Genomic DNA, 23,183 nt, shown 5'->3' on the forward strand with positions numbered 1-23,183 from the left:
TAGCCACACCATAATAAGCTGGTTTCAGAGTGGACAGCAGTGTTACCTTTTCAGTGACATTACAATCCCAAAAGCTTTCCACTGTGTGTTTGACAATGCTTGAGTACTAATTTTGACGACTGACGGCACACAGCTCATGAGGTGTCGGGCCGCGTGTGAAGCCCACAGCCGGAGGAGTGAAACGAAAGCGCTGGAGGAGGGAGGTGAAGAAGAGGAAGAGCTCCATCCTAGCCAGACTTTCTCCTGGACACGCCCTCTGTCCTGTGAGAAAACAGGCTTCAGATAATCTGAAAAACTTTTGATTGGTATTGAAAAGTAGTGTTTGCTGAGCTCGCTAACCTGCAGAGAAGGGCATGAAGGCATCTCTCTTGACAAACCTCCCATCCTTGTCCAGGAAATGGACCGGATTAAAGGTGCGTGGACTCTCCCACTCACTTTCATCCCACAGAACAGATGTCAGAAGAGGAAACACAGTGGTCCCCTTGAAGGAGACATTTATTAATGCTTACAATGTTTTAAAGAGCACTGCCATCTACATACAGCTTTCTAGAATCAAGCATGCAGTCGCATCATGTTTCAGAGTGAACTGGAAGACTTCTTTTCATCAGTCAGATTCTTACCTTTCTTATGAAATAGCCCTGAAAAGTCACATCTGTGCTGGTGATGTGAGGAATAGAGATGGGAAGGATATTAGTGAATCTCTGTATCTCATGGATGACAGCGTCAGTGAAGGGAAGGTTCATCCGGTCCTGTGCCTTGACCTGACGGCTCCCAACCACCCTACTCAGCTCTGCCTGGACCTGGTCTGGAAATTAGAAAAGAAGTCACAGTGGCTAAAAAACAAAGCAGCAGTAAAGCATGTTTTTATCACCAAGTCTGTAGAAAGACGAACATGATTGCTTTTTATAGTCATTTGCGTGAACACACTGCACAATACATTGCTATATGACAGAATTTAGCAGAAGCTAGGAAAAATTCATCTCAATGCCATTAGTGTCATTTTACGACCAGCTGGTAGAACATTGCACTCATAGTAATCGGTCGAAACTAAGGAAGTTAAGTACTTTTGGTGCATACAGTTTCAATGGGGTTCTTTTTCCAGGTGTTACTGTTCAAATAGGCATGATACCATGGACAGAACAAATTGAACCTTTAATCTTTGGTCAGTTGTAGTTTCAAATTACTGTTTGGAAGTAAAAACTAATTCTCCTGGGTTGCAAGGCAAGGCAAGGCAAGGCAAGTTTATTTGTATAGCACATTTCAACAACAAGGTAATTCAAAGTGCTTCACATAAAACCATTAAAAGCATCAAAACATAAGGCAAAAGAAAATGAGATTTAAAAACAATTAAAGAAACAGTGTAAGAAATAAAATTCAGTCGTAAAAAGTAAAGGAGATTTAAAACATACATTGAAACAATAATTGATGTCTCCCTGAGACATTACGCTGCACGCAATCAACCATACACTGCCGCAATTCTGCAATTACTCGCACACAAACCACGTCTGGAAAAGATCTCTGCCGATCTGCGTTTTATAGTGTACGCCTTGCACGAACTCGGTCCCGGAGGAAATAGCGACATATTGTACACTTTCTAAATTTGAATCGATGTCTCCCTGAGACATTGCGCTGCACGCAATCAACCATACACTGCCGCAATTCTGCAATTACTCGCACACAAACCACGTCTGGAAAAGATCTCTGCCGATCTGCGTTTTATAGTGTACGCCTTGCACGAACTCGGTCCCGGAGGAAATGGCGATATATTGTGCAGTCCTTTTAAAACCATTAAAAGCATCAAAACATAAGGCGAAAAGGAGATTTAACAGCAATTAAGAACAGTGTAAGAAATAAAATGCAGTAGTAAAATGCAGAAATGCAGGAAATTGATTAATATATTAATTGAATGTGGTTCAATTAAAGGCAGCAGCAAACAGAAAAGTCTTCAATCTTGATTTAAATGAGCTGAGGGTCTCAGCAGACCTGCAGCTTTCTGGGACTTTGTTCCAGATATGTGGAGCAGAAAAACTGAACGCTGCTTCTCCATGTTTAGTTCTGACTCTGGGAACAGATAGTAGACCGGTCCCAGACGACCTGAGGGGTCGGGATGGTTCGTAAGGTAGCAGCAGATCAGAGATGTATTTTGGCCCTAAACCATTCAGTGCTTTGTAAACCAACAGTAGGATTTTAAAGTCAATTCTTTGTTGGACAGGAAGCCAGTGCAAAGACATCAGAACTGGGGTGATATGATCCACCCTCCTGGTCTTAGTGAGGACTCGAGCTGCAGCGTTCTGAATCAGCTGCAGCTTTCTGACGGACTTTTTACAGAGACCTGTAAACACACCGTTACAGTAGTCCAGTCTGCTGAAGATAAATGCATGGACAAGTTTTTCCAAATCCTGTTGAGACATAAGTCCTCTAATCCTTGATATATTCTTCAGGTGATAGTAGGCTGATTTTGTAATTGTCTTGATATGGCTGTTCAGGTTGAGGTCTGAATCCATAACTACACCTAGATTTCTGGCTTGGTTTGTGGGTTTTAACATCAGTGACTGAAGCTGAGCGGTGATTTTCAATTGTTCATCCTTGGTACCAAAAACAATTACTTCTGTTTTATCTTTGTTTAATTGAAGAAAATTCTGGCACATCCAGATGTTTATTTGTTCAATGCAGTTACCCAGCCCTTGTATGGGATTATAGTCCCCTGGTGACATAGTTATGTAGATTTGTGTGTCGTCTGCATAATTATGATAACACACTTTGTTGCTTTCCATAATCTGAGCTAGTGGAAGCATGTAGATGTTGAACAGAAGAGGCCCCAGTATTGAACCTTGGGGAACACCACATGTCATTTTAGTCAGCTCTGATGTGTAATCAGCTACAGACACAAAGTATTCTCGGTCCTTCAAGTAGGATTCAAACCAGTTAAGTGCTGTGCCAGAGAGTCCCACCCAGATGTTTAGTCTTTCTAGGAGTATGGCATGGTCGACCGTGTCGAATGCAGCACTGAGATCCAGTAACACTAAGACTGAACTTCTGCCATTGTCTATGTTTAAGTGGATGTCGTTGAAAACCTTAACAAGAGCAGTTTCAGTGCTGTGGTGCTGTCGAAAGCCTGACTGGAAAACATCAAAGCAGTTATTTACGGCCAAGAAGTTGGTCAGCTGTTGGAAAACCGCTTTTTCAATTATTTTACTTAAAAATGGGAGGTTTGATATTGGCCTATAATTTTTCATCGTTGCGGAGTCTAAACTAGCCTTCTTTAGGAGCGGTTTAATAACTGCAGTTTTTAGGGCTTGTGGGAAGACACCTGAGAGAAGGGATGTGTTTACAATATGTAAGAGATCAGTGGTCATGCAGTTTGAAATATTTTTGAAAAAGTGTGTTGGTAGAATATCCAAGCAGCAGGAGGATGACTTCAGATGTTGTATAATGTCTTCTAGGCTTCTACGGTCGATTGAATGAAATTGTGTCATGATATTTGAATGGATGTTATTCAGAGATCGGGACAACACATATCCTGTGGTTGGTGTGGAGGCACTGACTGCTTGTCTAATTTTCTGAATTTTGTCAGTAAAAAAGGAGGCAAATTGATTGCATGCCCAGGTGGATTGGAGCTCAGCAGCTACCGACACTGGAGGGTTTGTTAGCCTGTCGACGGTAGCAAATAAGGCGCGTGTATTGTTCTTGTTTTTGGTTATGATGTCAGAGAAGAATGACTGCCTTGCATTTCTAAGTTCCAAATTATAATTGCGAAGTCTCTCTTTATAGATGTCACAGTGAACCTGGAGATTAGTTTTTCGCCACCTGCGCTCAGCTTTCCGACACTCTCGTTTCTCTATTTTGACCAGCGTAGCATTTCTCCAAGGAGATCTTTGCTTACCCGAGACAACCTTCACTTTAGTGGGTGCAATGGCATCAATAATATTTTTAACTTTAAAATTGAAGTCATCTACAAGCTCTACCTGCAGCAGTCAGGATATCTTAAAGTCAGAGTTAGTCATAGCAAGCCGACTGGTAATAGTCTTTTCCAATGAAAGTAGCGAGCAGTACTCGATCCAAAGTTGCTAAATCTAGCAAGACAGTAAGGCAAGTTTATTGGTATAGCACATTTCAACAACAAGGTAATTCAAAGTGCTTCACATGAAACCATTAAAAGCATCAAAACACAAGGCAAAAGAAAAGGAGATTTCAAAAACAATTAAAAAACAGTGTAAGAAATAAAATGCAGTCGTAAAATGCAGAAATGCAGGAAATTGATGAATATATCAATTGAATGTGGTTCAATTAAAGGCAGCAGCAAACAGAAAAGTCTTCAATCTTGATTTAAATGAGCTGAGGGTCTCAGCAGACCTGCAGCTTTCTGGGACTTTGTTCCAGATATGTGGAGCAGAAAAACTGAACGCTGCTTCTCCATGTTTAGTTCTGACTCTGGGAACAGAAAGTAGACCGGTCCCAGACGACCTGAGGGGTCGGGATGGTTCATAAGGTAGCAGCAGATCAGAGATGTATTTTGGCCCTAAACCATTCAGTGCTTTGTAAACCAACAGCAGGATTTTAAAGTCAATTCTTTGTTGGACAGGAAGCCAGTGCAAAGACCTCAGAACTGGAGTGATGTGATCCACCCTCCTGGTCTTAGTGAGGACTCGAGCTGCAGCGTTCTGAATCAGCTGCAGCTTTCTGACGGACTTTTTACAGAGACCTGTAAACATACCGTTACAGTAGTCCAGTCTGCTGAAGATAAATGCCGAGTTGACAGCACTGACAGCTCGTCCCTTCCGGCCTTCCTCCAAAGCCAAAGAGCAGTGACAGAAGTCGTGCTCCAGGAGACGCTCCTCACCCTAAACGCATGGTTTTCTCCTCACAGGCTTCAATTTTGCTCACGTGAGCAGAGATGTTCTGCATGGAGTGACGTGAAAGGAGTAATTAGTGTTCGTGGCTGTTTGAGTTGCACACGCGTGACCTCCACATAGGTGCATGGATCTCATTTGTGCTTGTGGATTTTGACATTGGCCTTCATGCCATTGGCCAAAAATGATCATGATGAACGGAAACAACAAACATGGCTATCGGTACTCACAGCTGTCAAGCTAGCAGCTTGTGGAAGACTCCAGTGACGAGCAATGAACGCACGAGCAGAACACGTGCAGGCAGGCAGGAATTTAAGCAAGTAGAATTGAATGATTGGTCGGGCTTATTACAGTCCTGCGACAGTCACAGATACCAGATTTGTTTTGTCAAAGCATTTGATTCATTGATTACTGTCAGAATGTAATGAACTAAACGACAACTGCACAAATGGTGCAGACACAATGGTATATCAAGGTAACTGGATTTTATTCGAACAAATACAACATGAAAATTGTATTTACCAGTCATAGGCTCCATATGGCCACGAAAAATTGGGCTCATTGGAAATCCAAGCCATTGACCTTTGCAGCATGTTGTTCCATCTGTTCTCTCCCTCTTTCCTGTCAATCTTTGACTGCATCAAATTAAGGTAACATTTTTGTATTTTAACTTCTACTACTATGTTAAGTACCCCAGTTGATTGCAACAGCTCTAAGCATATTACTTGCCTTGTATTTGAGGATATTTGGCCATGAGCAACAGAGCCCATCTCAGTGTAGTTGCTGTCGTATCGGTACCAGCAGCAAAGAGGTTGCCAACAGTTGACACAAGGTTGTCCATGTTGTAGAATGACTCCGTAATCCCTAAATTCTTATGAACAGATTAAAGATAAAATGTGTTAAAACTTAATTTTAAAAGGCGTTCTTGCCATTTTTCATCCTCGAGCTATTGGCCATTTTTATAGAATTAGAATGGTGAAGTTTTATGGATTCATGTTAATCATCAATTAAGTCGTTAAAAAAAACAAATGAATAATTATAGATTCAAACCTTGTATTGTGATATCACACTTTTTTAATTTTAATTTTAATACCTCTATTTTCTGTTTGTGTGCCAGAAACGAGTCCACAAATCCTCTGCACATCTGAGCATTCAAAGTTTCTTGTAAATGTCCGATCAGCTGCTTCATTTGTTTTCTGTTTTCAGCTAAATTCTTCCTGAGACGCATCCTGTTGCTCACCCATTGAAATATCCACGGGTAAATATTGTACAACTGTTGTAATTGAATAGAGAACAAAACAATTCAACATGTTATTATCTGTACAACACGACGGCACAATATGCATGACATGAGTCTGTAATTCTCACTATAACCCACAAAAGGTAAATCTAATAGTTTATTCAATGAAAGACAAAGTGGTACCTGTATTGAAGGAGAGCCTAAAAGTCGAAAGTTGTCATTGGCTCGCTCTACCATACATGTAAACTCTGCATCACTGTAATCAAATCTGCTGCCATAGACAATTGAACAGATGATGTTGGAAACTGCATAGTTCATTGACTGGGTAGCACTGAAGGGTTTCCCTAAAACAAACAAAAGATGAATGAGCAAAACAACAATATGAAATCCTTATGAAGACACAATACAATACAATACAATACAGGAGAAGAGTTACCTTCATGTCTTTCGAACACTTCGTTCAGATATTGAATCTCCTCAATGATTTTATCTTCTGCCGCTTTTTTGCCCATCCCAAAGTCTCTCAGGTTGCTCAGAGCAAAACGCCTCATTTCTTTCCATGATTCCCCATTGGCAAATACGATTCCTTTACCTAAAGTGAAAAGAAGCACACATCTTTTTCTCAAATGTTATTTGAACTTTTTGAAATTGGATTACATCGTCACAGCACCATGGTTGTAGCGATGGAAAAATAAGTCGGTTGGTCTACTACTTTTGTCCAGACAGATATCTCGAGAACTATTGGATGAATTGCTTTGCAATCTGGTACATTCATCGTTCCTAGAGGATGAATCCCCCAAATCCCTGACTTCTGTGATGATGAAGTACGTTCAAAGGCTTGTCAAAGACTTAATCAACTTCTAACGATGCAAAAAGCCTGTCAGTGTCTCAACCACGTCACATGTATGATGGACTTCAGGCTGCTCCTCAAGGTGCTGCTTCCTACACCTGCACCATGAAGACTGTCCTGACAGGCAGAACCACTGCCTGGTTCAGGAATAGCCCTGAGAGTTTCTTCCTTGGGGTCAATAGTTATCCGAATCAGTGACCAAGGCTGGCTAATGCAGTCACTCAGGCTATCACACGTTGTTCTCTTTGCACACACATCACCAAGGCTAACCACAACAACTATGCCCTTTAACAGTATGAACTCATTTTGCATTCTAAACTACACAACATTTGCATTGAGGAGCAATTGAAACAGCGTCACCCATGGAAGAAGCTTTTAGCTCAAAGCACAACTGTGCCTTACGCAGCCGCTGCAGACTGTGAGCTGTGTGATGTTAACATTGTCGTTGGATCAAATATATGCGTCAGATGAACTTATACTGTGAGTGGTTATCACTCAAATCTGCTGCTTTGTACTTACTATGTGAATGATTTAAGTCATTGGCTACTGGACTGACTTGTCTCTCTCCAAACTCCACAGCATAGTTGACCAGTGCCTGCTTCACGGTCTTGTATCCTGCCAGAATCACCACTTTGTGGGGTCCCAAATACACTGTGAACACTGATCCATAGTTCTTGGAAAGCTATGAAACAAAAAAAGCAGTGATCATTATAACTTATCCCACATCACAGTAAAGCAATAACCTCTCTTACAAATTGCAAAATGCCATTTGATTGAAATCATGCAACCACCTGTATGTGTAGCTGTTAACGTTTTGTTGTTCTCTTGTTTCTGTTTCTATTTTCTATTGTAATTGACATTCCTTCATATGCTGCAGAACAGGAACATGCTGGAAACCAGTTTCAACTGAGTCGGGACAGTTTAACTGCTTAGCTTCTCTTCTTTTAATCTTTGCCGATATAATGATAATATTTATAATGATAATAAGCTGCAGTAAAGTGGTTGAAACATCTTGTATCCTACAGTATAGCTGTCCATCACTCATAAAATCAAAAATCCCATTATCAATTCCATTTTTCTATATCATACATAATCTCACAATAGTTTGTAATTGATTCCCAAAAAAGATTGATCTAGTACAATCAAATGGCTGAGAGGACCACTCTATATTTTTGAATGGTTATGCTTTTAGGTAGGGATGCACCGATCTAACTTTTTCAGTCCCGATACCAATAGTGATAAGTGCGCTTTGGTTAATGGCCGATACAGAGTACTGATCCGATACTAGTGTTTATTTGATAAGCTGTATGCCTCACTGTGTGGATGTGATGATCAAAGTAAGACTCAAGCGCAGAAAACAGACCAGAGTTTGCAAAAAAATCAATGTTTTACCGAGGCTCAGTTCAAAACAAAGCAGATTTCAGGAATGAAAGGAATAGTTACTGACGCAGGAAACCTCAACTAAAAAATGACTGAAACAATCTGGCAACTGGTAGGTGAACAGCTGGGGTTTAAGTACAGGGGAGGTCTGATGAGCAAAAGGAACACAGGTGCGGAAACAAAACATAACAATTAAATATAGAGATATAAATGTGCAGAATTGTTATTGAATAAAATAATGGTATCAGATAACTGATCAGCAAATTGTCACCAATACCTGATCCAGTATCGGTGCATTGCTACTATCAGATGGATGAAAGTCCTATTTACAAATCTTATAATAAATCAACAGTTACTGATAAAAAATCTGCTTTAATCAGATTCATTTAGGCAGGCACGTGCACAGACATTGACTGCCTTGTATCCAGCCAGGACCACCACTTTATTGGTGCCCAAGTAGACGGTAAACACAGAGCCATGTTTCTTCGAAAGCTGTAAAAAAAAAAAAAAAATGTAGAGTCTAAGATCGCGGACATTTCTAATGACGAAAGGACCTTCAAATATATAACAAAATGGATTTCTTTTGCGATACGACAGCTTAACTCACCTCACACAGGGTAATGTATGGTCTCTTGAGATCGAGCTGCAACAGGTTGCCAAGCAGGGGAAGAGGCCTCGGACCTGGTGGCACCTTTCCGAATGGCTGGGAGGTGAAACTATGGGAAACGAGATGGAGGACGAGCAGGAGAGCAACGGCCCCTAACAAAGCGGTGGGACTAGAGCAGAGGTAGACGACGAAATCCTCAAAAAGAGACATTTGTTCCGCTGTTAAGGTACACCTCCGACTAAACCTTGCAGTTAAACCACAAGCTCAAAACTTATGTGGCCTGGAACGCTATTGTATAAGCTCTCGGGTGACTCATTTTCTACCCACCCATCTTGACTCTGCCAACTCTCAGGAGAGCAGCAAATCGCAAAGGAGAGACTAAGCTGAATAACGTGTTTGTTTGAAGATTAACTTTACAGTACCTGATCTTGTTCAAATAACAGAATGTCCTACAAGTCTACACCAGTATCCGTTTTTGGCTTGTTAATACAAATATGGGGACTCTACGGGTCACAAACTGCTGAGACATGAGGGCAACAGGGACAATGTTATGGCAAAAACACCACCATTATGTTGTGGCCGAAATTAGGAGAAGAGACGTGGTAGTTGGAGCAGCAACCAGCGGAGACCGTTTATTCTTGTGTACACAAGGATGTGTTTACAACAAAGTGTCAGAGTTATAATGTCTGACTTTGTAACTGTTGGTGGACTGTACCTTACGTCACAGTCCACCAATCAAATCCCTTTGATTGAACAAATACAAAACACATCTGGTCCACTCATCATGTGATGCCCTCTTTGCAGGTCAAATGATGTTGGTGTGTAGTTTTCTGGGACATGCTCTGTTAATCTTTTAAAAACATGTTTATACAAGCTGTGTTCAAAGTACCAAATTATATGAGGTCTCATATACGGTTATTCTCCAACATATTCCTTTGTCTGCACTGATTGGAGTGTGTTTTGGGGCTGCTGCTACAGACCTGGATGAGCTCACTGACACTGTGACATCGTAACAACAATAAACCCTGGTTTACTGCAAGACTCATGCAGCTTCGTCGGGCTAAAGAGGAGGCCTACAGAAGTGGGGACAGGATCCTGTACAACCAGGCCAGAAACACACCGACTATTAAATCGTTTTTTTCCACCACAACCAGGAACTGGTATTTGCTACAATTTGCATAGAGCATTATTTAATTTAAAAAGAATAGCGACACATATACAGTTGGTCAGTTTCATGGTACATGTAAAGTACACAGTTACAATGACGTAAATTCCCTTTGTTAAATACGATACACTGTATTTCAAGATAACTCAAACCTTCAATATCAGCAGGGCAAACCTTTCCATTTGTACGTATATAACATTGCAATTGATTCAAGTCATACATGTAATGAGAAAACAAATTGTGCAAAAACATGAACAAATGTAACAAAAGTCTAAATTAGGAGGTTAAATCCTTTAAAAAGACCAATAAGCCACATATCTGTGCTTTTCTGGAATGTCAGTTTCTACTTTACTTTGCGCACACACACACATCTGGTGACGTGAAGAAAGCGCTGTAAATCATACAAAGCTGTTAAAAGGGTTGATTACTGTGAGCGCTCTTTGCTTTCGTGTAAGACAGTAAATACATTCATATCACGTCTGTGAAGTCAGAGGGATTTTCCAAGAGTAGGAATGTCATTTGTACCCTCAAGTTAATGTGATCACCGATTCATCCGAGAATATCCTTTTTGATCTCGAACACGGATGAAAAGCAGGCAACTGAGAATCCATTTCTCATTTGTTTTTTTTGAAACTTCAAATGTTTTTCTAAATATTCCTACAGAATACATAAATGCTCCAACAACGTATTTTAAGTACAATCAAGGCTTTGAGACTGTGATAAATTGGGCACGCTCTGAAATGAGGTTCAAACATTGAGCTGATCATTCTCCCTCAGAGCAAGGCATCTATTTCAAGTTTTTACCATCTATATACAGTGTTCACTATCTATATACAGCCGTTTTGTTTTTGTATTGCATTTCCTGGAGTTCCCTGAAGGAGCAGCTCTACATTAAAGATGACACAGCAGTAGTTTGTCCACTGCGCAATAACAATTTCTTAGTTATAATATTTAAGGACAATTATAGCACTGTTTTACTACAGTCTGGATGAAATCAGGAATCGTGTGTTTCCATACTCTCTGCACCACACACACAGTGTGAAATGCATAGCAAGAAAAATGGAAAAAAAACGTACAAAAACACCTCAAAGGTTATTGCAGTTATTGGTTGTTGCATCATTCCATGTGTCAGAAAGCTGATAAGATCCATAACACAGAGTGTTTCCCAATATGTAAGGTCCTATGTGCTCAATACAAGTTAGCAAGAAGCAGCATTACGGTTGACGAGCAACTCACCAAATCATAATTTAAAAGCAGTTTTAATGGATTTTTCCCCTTTATCAAGTCCTACGAATTATTACTTGTTATTTGTTTTGTTTTCCATAGAAAAACATTAAAGACAACAGTAAGTCCAATATTTTTAATTGTCAAGTATTTCTCTCGAACAGAAAAATAACAGTGTATAATTGTACATTCTTGTCATTTTTAGATGCAGGCTACATGGGCTATCGGCAATAGGAAGAGGCAAGCCTTGATTTATTTATAGTGGGCTAATACATGATATGTCATTTATGCAATATAAGAAAGTAAACCCATGACAAATTCTACAAAACCAAGTACATTGTTTTGTCAAAATCATCAACAGTGACCTGGAAGCAGCAATATATAGGCTAATGAAGCCGTGTCTAGCCTGTGTTTCTTTGTAACTTGTATACAGTTTGAACAATCTGTAGGAATTTGGACGTATTCACTTATTCAGAGTGAGACAGCTCGTCAGCCATTATATGCCACTGTTGTATATTTACACAAATAGATGTACTTTTCCGGCTGCTCAGTATGTTCTGCTACCTGTGAGGGCGAGTTAAACAATATTCATGTCACGGGCATGTACAGTTACAGTATAATGCCATGCTACAGCTCTCTTCCTCATTGGCGACTGACGGCACACAGCTCATGAGGTGAAGGGGTGAGGATGAAGCCCACAGCCGGAGTCAGATCCAGTTCTTCCTCTGGGACTCCAGGTGGAGGAGTGAAACGAAAGCGCTGGAGGAGGGAGGTGAAGAAGAGGAAGAGCTCCATCTTTGCCAGACTTTCTCCAGGACACGCCCTCTGTCCTGTGAGAAAACAGGCTTCAGATAATCTGAAAAACTTTTGATTGGTATTGAAAAGTAGTGTTTGCTGAGCTCGCTAACCTGCAGAGAAGGGCATGAAGGCATCTCTCTTGACAAACCGCCCATCCTTGTCCAAGAAATGGGCCGGATTAAAGGTGCGTGGACTCTCCCACTCACTTTCATCCCACAGAACAGATGTCAGAAGAGGAAACACAGTGGTCCCCTTGAAGGAGACATTTATTAATGCTTACAATGTTTTAAAGAGCACTACCATCTACATACAGCTTTCTAGAATCAAGCATGCAGTCGCATCATGTTTCAGAGTGAACTGGAAGACTTCTTTTCATCAGTCAGATTCTTACCTTTCTTATGAAATAGCCCTGAAAAGTCACATCTGTGCTGGTGATGTGAGGAATAGAGATGGGAAGGATATTGGTGAATCTCTGTGTCTCATGGATGACAGCGTCAGTGAAGGGAAGGTTCATCCGGTCCTGTGCCTTGACCTGACGGCTCCCAACCACCGTACTCAGCTCTGCCTGGACCTGGTCTGGAAATTAGAAAAGAAGTCACAGTGGCTAAAAAACAAAGCAGCAGTAAAGCATGTTTTTATCACCAAGTCTGTAGAAAGACGAACATGATTGCTTTTTATAGTCATTTGCGTGAACACACTGCACAATACATTGCTATATCACAGAATTTAGCACAAGCTAGGAAAAATTCATCTCAATGCCATTAGTGTCATTTTACAACCAGATGGTAGAACATTGCACTCATAGTAATCGGTCGAAACTAAGGAAGTTAAGTACTTTTGGTGCATACAGTTTCAATGGGGTTCTTTTTCCAGGTGTTACTGTTCAAATAGGCATGATACCATGGACAGAACAAATTGAACCTTTAATCTTTGGTTAGTTGTAGTTTCAAATTACTGTTTGGAAGTAAAAACTAATTCTCCTGGATTGCAGCAGTCAGGATATCTTAAAGTCAGAGTTAGTCATAGCAAGCCGACTGGTAATAGTCTTTTCCAATGAAAGTAGCGAGCAGTACTCGATCCAAAGTTGCTAAATCTAGCAAGACAGTAAGGCAAGTTTATTGGTATAGCACATTTCAACAACAAGGTAATTCAAAGTGCTTCACATGAAACCATTAAAAGCATCAAAACACAAGGCAAAAGAAAAGGAGATTTCAAAAACAATTAAAAAACAGTGTAAGAAATAAAATGCAGTCGTAAAATGCAGAAATGCAGGAAATTGATGAATATATCAATTGAATGTGGTTCAATTAAAGGCAGCAGCAAACAGAAAAGTCTTCAATCTTGATTTAAATGAGCTGAGGGTCTCAGCAGACCTGCAGCTTTCTGGGACTTTGTTCCAGATATGTGGAGCAGAAAAACTGAACGCTGCTTCCATGTTTAGTTCTGACTCTGGGAACAGAAAGTAGACCGGTCCCAGACGACCTGAGGGGTCGGGATGGTTCGTAAGGTAGCAGCAGATCAGAGATGTATTTTGGTCCCAAACCATTCAGTGCTTTGTAAACCAACAGCAGGATTTTAAAGTCAATTCTTTGTTGGACAGGAAGCCAGTGCAAAGACCTCAGAACTGGAGTGATGTGGTCCACCCTCCTGGTCTTAGTGAGGACTCGAGCTGCAGCGTTCTGAATCAGCTGCAGCTTTCTGACGGATTTTTTACAGAGACCTGTAAACACACCGTTACAGTAGTCCAGTCTGCTGAAGATAAATGCCGAGTTGACAGCACTGACAGCTCGTCCCTTCCGGCCTTCCTCCAAAGCCAAAGAGCAGTGACAGAAGTCGTGCTCCAGGAGACGCTCCTCACCCTAAACGCATGGTTTTCTCCTCACAGGCTTCAATTTTGCTCACGTGAGCAGAGATGTTCTGCATGGAGTGACGTGAAAGTACTCGCAAAAGTAATAAGCGTGTATAGTTGTTTGAGCTGCACACGCCTGATCTACACACGTGCATGGATCTCATTTGTGCTTGTGGATTTTGACATTGATCTGCCTTCATACCATTGGCCAAAAATTATAATGAACGTAAACAACAAACATGGCTATTGTTAGTCACAGCTGTGTTGGGCTCTGACCATGTGGCTTAAACATGTGCTGTGGACAAAGACAATCAGGCCTTCGCTTTTTCAAGCAGGTCTCATCCTGACTTGTAGTTTGAGGAGAGCAAAGGGATTTCACACTCAGGTGTGAATTCCCCCCCCCCCAAATAACCATGGTAACCGCGGCAATCTCATTGGCCGAAGGCCAGGAGACCCCAGGACCCCTGTGGTTCAGCCGATGTTCTATAAAACTGTTTTTAGTTCACACTTCTAGGCTTTTCCCCTTCGACCTCGGTTGAGTTAGGAAGCACACAACCGCTCTCTTCGCCCGGACCCCCCCCCCCCCCCGTCCAGGCCACAGAGAATCCAGCTTTTCCCCCTTCGACCTCGGTTGAGTTAGGAAGCACACCACGCTCTCTTCGCTCGGACACCCCCCGTCCAGGCCACAGAAGAACCAACTTTCCCCGCCAGCGCAACGCTGGCCACGAGGAAGCAACGGCCCTTCAACCCTACTCAAACCCTGACAAGCCGTTTCGCTGGATGAAACAGCCCGCGATAACGAATCTGCTTCAGCGATCAGTTCAGCGCTTTTTGCTCCTTTTTCTTTTGGTGCACACATTCCGGCGAAGGAAAGACGACAACGCCTCCCTCCTTCACCGACGATTCCCGGTAAGACGCACGGACCACGCCGTCAGCCGAAATTAGATCACCCTCCCTGCCGCGAGGACAGATCACGTCTGCGTTTGCTCCAGAGCGAGCTGCGCCACGACAGACCGAAACAGCGCCAGCTCAACGCCGCGCTGAGAAGCACCCCCCCCCCCCTTCCTCTCGAAGAAAAAGGACAACTTTGCTCAAGAACCCTTCCACGTTGCAACGAAGCATCTACAAGTAAGATTCTTGGCATTTGGGCATAGCTTAGCTTAAATTAACGTAAGTTTAATTCAGGCCATTCATTTATATGTTGATATCCCCGTGTTTTTGTGTGTTTAAATTACTGTCGCGTGATATCGAGATATTACGCAATCATTACGGCGCAGAGAAGCGCCGCTGTATTTGTGTATCAACTATGACTGTTTCTTTGGGATTACTTTCATTCATTGTCTTCCCCTCCGGGTGGAAGTTCTCTTTTCATTAACTCGACTCGGTGAGTGAGCTGAGGTGCGTGGTTTATCACGGCATAAGTTACCGGCAGTTCTAAGACGACAGCGGTATATTTATGCATGATAGAACCAGCAATCAGGCTCCCTACCACATCGCACGCCGAAGCGTGATTCACTTCGAGTTCTCGCTCCTTTTTCTCTTTCCTCCTTTCACGAAACACACACACACACAGCTCCTAGTTCTACCCCTGGGGAACCTCGTTCAAACGAGCGCCTCACATCACGTGCTGCCCAGGCAAACGTGAATTACGTACAGCAGCCCCATTCTGCCATTTTGTCCGGGTCCCTCGACTCCGCCATCTTTGTAGTTTTTAGCTGTAGTTCTTAAGGCCCCTCCCCTTTGGCCAGCGTCACTCGACGCCGCCATCTTTGTAGTCTTTAGCGTAGCTGTAAGACTCCTTCCTGTTCACCCACAGACCCACACACACACATACACATACACACACAGACATACACCCTCATCCACTTTATTCATTCTTTAGTTTAGGCATATAAAATTGTATGATAACGTTTGTTGGTTGCAATATTAATTGATTTGATCATTTATTATTTTGATTCAATAAACTCTGTTATACTTTCAGGAGCAGTCGTCTGTGATTACTTGTGCATATGTATTTGATAAGACTGTATGTAGTAGCCTGTGCTCGAACTTAAAAACCTTCACTGTCACTGAATGTATAGTCATACGCAGACTATTGACATTATGAGTGACTACTAATTATGAGACTTAGTTTTATCGTTTGGTTATTGGTCCCTGTTCGCAGGGTGGTGCCCCGTTTATATTAATAATCATTAATAATTGTTACATACATCAATAATTCTATTGATGTCAAGAATTCAGTTTCTTAAATGCTGATAACCCAAACACGCTCCTTTAGATCCCAACAGCTGTCAAGCTAGCAGCTTGTGGAAGACTCCAGTGACGAGCAATGAACGCACGAGCAGAACACGTGCAGGCAGGCAGGAATTTAAGCAAGTAGAATTGAATGATTGGTCGGGCTTATTACAGTCCTGCGACAGTCACAGATACCAGATTTGTTTTGTCAAAGCATTTGATTCATTGATTACTGTCAGAATGTAATGAACTAAACGACAACTGCACAAATGGTGCAGACACAATGGTATATCAAGGTAACTGGATTTTATTCGAACAAATACAACATGAAAATTGTATTTACTAGTCATAGGCTCCATATGGCCACGAAAAATTGGGCTCATTGGAAATCCAAGCCATTGACCTTTGCAGCATGTTGTTCCATCTGTTCTCTCCCTCTTTCCTGTCAATCTTTGACTGCATCAAATTAAGGTAACATTTTTGTATTTTAACTTCTACTACTATGTTAAGTACCCCAGTTGATTGCAACAGCTCTAAGCATATTACTTGCCTTGTATTTGAGGATATTTGGCCATGAGCAACAGAGCCCATCTCAGTGTAGTTGCTGTCGTATCGGTACCAGCAGCAAAGAGGTTGCTAACAGTTGACACAAGGTTGTCCATGTTGTAGAATGACTCCGTAATCCCTAAATTCTTATGAACAGATTAAAGATTAAATGTGTTAAAACTTAATTTTAAAAGGCGTTCTTGCCATTTTTCATCCTCGAGCTATTGGCCATTTTTATAGAATTAGAATGGTGAAGTTTTATGGATTCATGTTAATCATCAATTAAGTCGTTAAAAAAAACAAATGAATAATTATAGATTCAAACCTTGTATTGTGATATCACACTTGATTTTAATACCTCTATTTTCTGTTTGTGTGCCAGAAACGAGTCCACAAATCCTCTGCACATCTGAGCATTCAAAGTTTCTTGTAAATGTCCGATCAGCTGCTTTATTTGTTTTCTGCTTTCAGCAACATTCTTCCTGAGACGCATCCTGTTGCTCACCCATTGAAATATCCACGGGTAAATATTGTACAACTGTTGTAATTGAATAGAGAACAAAACAATTCAACATGTTATTATCTGTACAACACGACGGCACAATATGCATGACATGAGTCTGTAATTCTCACTATAACCCACAAAAGGTAAATCTAATAGTTTATTTAATGAAAGACAAAGTGGTACCTGTATTGAAGGAGAGCCTGAAACTCGAAAGTTGTCATTGGCTCGGTCTACCATACATGTAAACTCTGCATCACTGTAATCAAATCTGCTGCCATAGACAATTGAACAGATGATGTTGGAAACTGCATAGTTCATTGACTGGGTAGCACTGAAGGGTTTCCCTAAAACAAACAAAAGATGAATGAGCAAAACAACAATATGAAATCCTTATGAAGACACAATACAATACAGGAGAAGAGTTACCTTCATGTCTTTCGAACACTTCGTTCAGATATTGAATCTCCTCAATGATTTTATCTTCTGCCGCTTTTTTGCCCATCCCAAAGTCTCTCAGGTTGCTCAGAGCAAAACGCCTCATTTCTTTCCATGATTCCCCATTGGCAAATATGATTCCTTTACCTGAAGTGAAATGAAGTACACATCTTTTTTTCAAATGTTATTTGAACTTTTTGAAATTGGATTACATCGTCACAGCACCATGGTTGTAGCGATGGAAAAATAAGTCGGTTGGTCTACTACTTTTGTCCAGACAGATATCTCGAGAACTATTGGATGAATTGCTACGCAATCTGGTACATTCATCGTTCCTAGAGGATGAATCCCCCAAATCCCTGACTTCTGTGATGATGAAGTACGTTCAAAGGCTTGTCAAAGACTTAATCAACTTCTAATGCAAAAAGCCTGTCAGTGTCTCAACCACGTCACATGTACGATGGACTTCAGGCTGCTCCTCAAGGTGCTGCTTCCTACACCTGCACCATGAAGACTGTCCTGACAGGCAGAACCACTGCCTGTCAGGAATAGCCCCGAGAGTTTCTTCCTTGGGGTCAATAGTTATCCGAATCAGTGACCAAGGCTGGCTAATGCAGTCACTCAGGCTATCACACGTTGTTCTCTTTGCACACACATCACCAAGGCTAACCACAACAACTATGCCCTTTAACAGTATGAACTCATTTTGCATTCTAAACTACACAACATTTGCATTGCGGAGCAATTGAAACAGCGTCACCCATGGAAGAAGCTTTTAGCTCAAAGTACAACTGTGCCTTACGCAGCCGCTGCAGACTGTGAGCTGTGTGATGTTAACATTGTCGTTGGATCAAATATATGCGTCAGATGAACTTATACTGTGAGTGGTTATCACTAAAATCTGCTGCTTTGTACTTACTATGTGAATGATTTAAGTCATTGGCTCCTGGACTGACTTGTCTCTCTCCAAACTCCACAGCATAGTTGACCAGTGCCTGCTTCACGGTCTTGTATCCTGCCAGAATCACCACTTTGTGGGGTCCCAAATACACTGTGAACACTGATCCATAGTTCTTGGAAAGCTATGAAACAAAAAAAGCAGTGATCATTATAACTTATCCCACATCACAGTAAAGCAATAACCTCTCTTACAAATTGCAAAATGCCATTTGATTGAAATCATGCAACCACCTGTATGTGTAGCTGTTAACGTTTTGTTGTTCTCTTGTTTCTGTTTCTATTTTCTATTGTAATTGACATTCCTTCATATGCTGCAGAACAGGAACATGCTGGAAACCAGTTTCAACTGAGTCGGGACAGTTTAACTGCTTAGCTATTCTTCTTTTAATCTTTGCCGATATAATGATAATATTTATAATGATAATAAGCTGCAGTAAAGTGGTTGAAACATCTTGTATCCTACAGTATAGCTGTCCATCACTCATAAAATCAAAAATCCCATTATCAATTCCATTTTTCTATATCATACATAATCTCACAATAGTTTGTAATTGATTCCCAAAAAAGATTGATCTAGTACAATCAAATGGCTGAGAGGACCACTCTATATTTTTGAATGGTTATGCTTTTAGGTAGGGATGCACCGATCTAACTTTTTCAGTCCCGATACCAATAGTGATAAGTGCGCTTTGGTTAATGGCCGATACAGAGTACTGATCCGATACTAGTGTTTATTTGATAAGCTGTATGCCTCACTGTGTGGATGTGATGATCAAAGTACGACTCAAGCGCAGAAAACAGACCAGAGTTTGCAAAAAAATCAATGTTTTACCGAGGCTCAGTTCAAAACAAAGCAGATTTCAGGAATGAAAGGAATAGTTACTGACGCAGGAAACCTCAACTAAAAAATGACTGAAACAATCTGGCAACTGGTAGGTGAACAGCTGGGGTTTAAGTACAGGGGAGGTCTGATGAGCAAAAGGAACACAGGTGCGGAACAAAACATAACAATTAAATATAGAGATATAAATGTGCAGAATTGTTATTGAATAAAATAATGGTATCCGATAACTGATCAGCAAATTGTCACCAATACCTGATCCAGTATCGGTGCATTGCTACTATCAGATGGATGAAAGTCCTATTTACAAATCTTATAATAAATCAACAGTTACTGATAAAAAATCTGCTTTAATCAGATTCATTTAGGCAGGCACGTGCACAGACATTGACTGCCTTGTATCCAGCCAGGACCACCACTTTATTGGTGCCCAAGTAGACGGTAAACACAGAGCCATGTTTCTTCGAAAGCTGTAAAAAAAAAAAAAAAATGTAGAGTCTAAGATCGCGGACATTTCTAATGACGAAAGGACCTTCAAATATATAACAAAATGGATTTCTTTTGCGATACGACAGCTTAACTCACCTCACACAGGGTAATGTATGGTCTCTTGAGATCGAGCTGCAACAGGTTGCCAAGCAGGGGAAGAGGCCTCGGACCTGGTGGCACCTTTCCGAATGGCTGGGAGGTGAAACTATGGGAAACGAGATGGAGGACGAGCAGGAGAGCAACGGCCCCTAACAAAGCGGTGGGACTAGAGCAGAGGTAGACGACGAAATCCTCAAAAAGAGACATTTGTTCCGCTGTTAAGGTACACCTCCGACTAAACCTTGCAGTTAAACCACAAGCTCAAAACTTATGTGGCCTGGAACGCTATTGTATAAGCTCTCGGGTGACTCATTTTCTACCCACCCATCTTGACTCTGCAAACTCTCAGGAGAGCAGCAAATCGCAAAGGAGAGACTAAGCTGAATAACGTGTTTGTTTGAAGATTAACTTTACAGTACCTGATCTTGTTCAAATAACAGAATGTCCTACAAGTCTACACCAGTATCCGTTTTTGGCTTGTTAATACAAATATGGGGACTCTACGGGTCACAAACTGCTGAGACATGAGGGCAACAGGGACAATGTTATGGCAAAAACACCACCATTATGTTGTGGCCGAAATTAGGAGAAGAGACGTGGTAGTTGGAGCAGCAACCAGCGGAGACCGTTTATTCTTGTGTACACAAGGATGTGTTTACAACAAAGTGTCAGAGTTATAATGTCTGACTTTGTAACTGTTGGTGGACTGTACCTTACGTCACAGTCCACCAATCAAATCCCTTTGATTGAACAAATACAAAACACATCTGGTCCACTCATCATGTGATGCCCTCTTTGCAGGTCAAATGATGTTGGTGTGTAGTTTTCTGGGACATGCTCTGTTAATCTTTTAAAAACATGTTTATACAAGCTGTGTTCAAAGTACCAAATTATATGAGGTCTCATATACGGTTATTCCCCAACATATTCCTTTGTCTGCACTGATTGGAGTGTGTTTTGGGGCTGCTGCTACAGACCTGGATGAGCTCACTGACACTGTGACATCGTAACAACAATAAACCCTGGTTTACTGCAAGACTCATGCAGCTTCGTCGGGCTAAAGAGGAGGCCTACAGAAGTGGGGACAGGATCCTGTACAACCAGGCCAGAAACACACCGACTATTAAATCGTTTTTTTCCACCACAACCAGGAACTGGTATTTGCTACAATTTGCATAGAGCATTATTTAATTTAAAAAGAATAGCGACACATATACAGTTGGTCAGTTTCATGGTACATGTAAAGTACACAGTTACAATGACGTAAATTCCCTTTGTTAAATACGATACACTGTATTTCAAGATAACTCAAACCTTCAATATCAGCAGGGCAAACCTTTCCATTTGTACGTATATAACATTGCAATTGATTCAAGTCATACATGTAATGAGAAAACAAATTGTGCAAAAACATGAACAAATGTAACAAAAGTCTAAATTAGGAGGTTAAATCCTTTAAAAAGACCAATAAGCCACATATCTGTGCCTTTCTGGAATGTCAGTTTCTACTTTACTTTGCGCACACACACACATCTGGTGACGTGAAGAAAGCGCTGTAAATCATACAAAGCTGTTAAAAGGGTTGATTACTGTGAGCGCTCTTTGCTTTCGTGTAAGACAGTAAATACATTCATATCACGTCTGTGAAGTCAGAGGGATTTTCCAAGAGTAGGAATGTCATTTGTACCCTCAAGTTAATGTGATCACCGATTCATCCGAGAATATCCTTTTTGATCTCGAACACGGATGAAAAGCAGGCAACTGAGAATCCATTTCTCATTTGTTTTTTTTTAAACTTCAAATGTTTTTCTAAATATTCCTACAGAATACATAAATGCTCCAACAACGTATTTTAAGTACAATCAAGGCTTTGAGACTGTGATAAATTGGGCACGCTCTGAAATGAGGTTCAAACATTGAGCTGATCATTCTCCCTCAGAGCAAGGCATCTATTTCAAGTTTTTACCATCTATATACAGTGTTTACTATCTATATACAGCCGTTTTGTTTTTGTATTGCATTTCCTGGAGTTCCCTGAAGGAGCAGCTCTACATTAAAGATGACACAGCAGTAGTTTGTCCACTGCGCAATAACAATTTCTTAGTTATAATATTTAAGGACAATTATAGCACTGTTTTACTACAGTCTGGATGAAATCAGGAATCATGTGTTTCCATACTCTCTGCACCACACACACACACAGTGTGAAATGCATAGCAAGAAAAATGGAAAAAAAACGTACAAAAACACCTCAAAGGTTATTGCAGGTATTGGTTGTTGCATCATTCCATGTGTCAGAAAGCTGATAAGATCCATAACACAGAGTGTTTCCCAATATGTAAGGTCCTATGTGCTCAATACAAGTTAGCAAGAAGCAGCATTACGGTTGACGAGCAACTCACCAAATCATAATTTAAAAGCAGTTTTAATGGATTTTTCCCCTTTATCAAGTCCTACGAATTATTACTTGTTATTTGTTTTCCATCGAAAAACATTAAAGACAACAGTAAGTCCAATATTTTTAATTGTCAAGTATTTCTCTCCAACAGAAAGATAACAGTGTATAATTGTACATTCTTGTCATTTTTAGATGCAGGCTACATGGGCTATCGGCAATAGGAAGAGGCAAGCCTTGATTTATTTATAGTGGGCTAATACATGATATGTCATTTATGCAATATAAGAAAGTAAACCCATGACAAATTCTACAAAACCAAGTACATTGTTTTGTCAAAATCATCAACAGTGACCTGGAAGCAGGAATATATAGGCTAATGAAGCCGTGTCTAGCCTGTGTTTCTTTGTAACTTGTATACAGTTTGAACAATCTGTAGGAATTTGGACGTATTCACTTATTCAGAGTGCGACAGCTCGTCAGCCATTATATGCCACTGTTGTATATTTACACAAATAGATGTACTTTTCTGGCTGCTCAGTATGTTCTGCTACCTGTGAGGGCGAGTTAAACAATATTCATGTCACGGGCATGTACAGTTACAGTATAATGCCATGCTACAGCTCTCTTCCTCATTGGCGACTGACGGCACACAGCTCATGAGGTGAAGGGTTGAGGGTGAAGCCCACAGCCGGAGTCAGATCCAGTTCTTCCT

The 23,183-nt window shown here is 41.0% G+C and overlaps 3 protein-coding genes across 3 annotated transcripts in view; all 3 read right to left on the reverse strand.

Annotated features, from left to right (window-relative positions):
• Window positions 1–106: 106 nt before the first annotated feature.
• LOC306787416 (cytochrome P450 2K1-like) lies at window positions 107–9,137 on the reverse strand (the record flags this gene model as incomplete). The annotated part of the gene is made up of 10 exons (XM_079282536.1): window positions 107–261; window positions 340–481; window positions 621–805; window positions 5,580–5,721; window positions 5,944–6,123; window positions 6,274–6,434; window positions 6,527–6,682; window positions 7,460–7,622; window positions 8,729–8,812; window positions 8,928–9,137. 10 exons carry the CDS (start codon window positions 9,135–9,137, stop codon window positions 107–109), a joined length of 1,578 nt encoding a protein of 525 aa, XP_079138662.1.
• Window positions 9,138–11,958: 2,821 nt separating this feature from the next.
• LOC306786844 (cytochrome P450 2K1-like) lies at window positions 11,959–17,790 on the reverse strand (the record flags this gene model as incomplete). Its single annotated transcript, XM_079281733.1, has 7 exons — window positions 11,959–12,146; window positions 12,225–12,366; window positions 12,506–12,690; window positions 16,749–16,890; window positions 17,103–17,282; window positions 17,433–17,593; window positions 17,676–17,790. The coding sequence occupies 7 exons, from the start codon at window positions 17,788–17,790 to the stop codon at window positions 11,959–11,961; spliced, it is 1,113 nt and encodes a 370-aa protein (XP_079137859.1).
• Window positions 17,791–23,100: 5,310 nt separating this feature from the next.
• LOC306786836 (cytochrome P450 2K1-like) overlaps window positions 23,101–23,183 on the reverse strand; it is a gene marked incomplete at both ends in the record, with an annotated part of 3,746 nt that continues 3,663 nt past the window's right edge. Inside the window, one exon of the mRNA XM_079281725.1 lies at window positions 23,101–23,183. This exon is cut by the window's right edge and continues 105 nt beyond it. Within this exon, the coding sequence (XP_079137851.1) occupies window positions 23,101–23,183 (83 nt within the window).

This window comes from Melanostigma gelatinosum, assembly GCF_949748355.1.
Source record: "Melanostigma gelatinosum genome assembly, chromosome: 13".
NCBI classification, from domain to species: Eukaryota; Metazoa; Chordata; class Actinopteri; order Perciformes; family Zoarcidae; genus Melanostigma; species Melanostigma gelatinosum.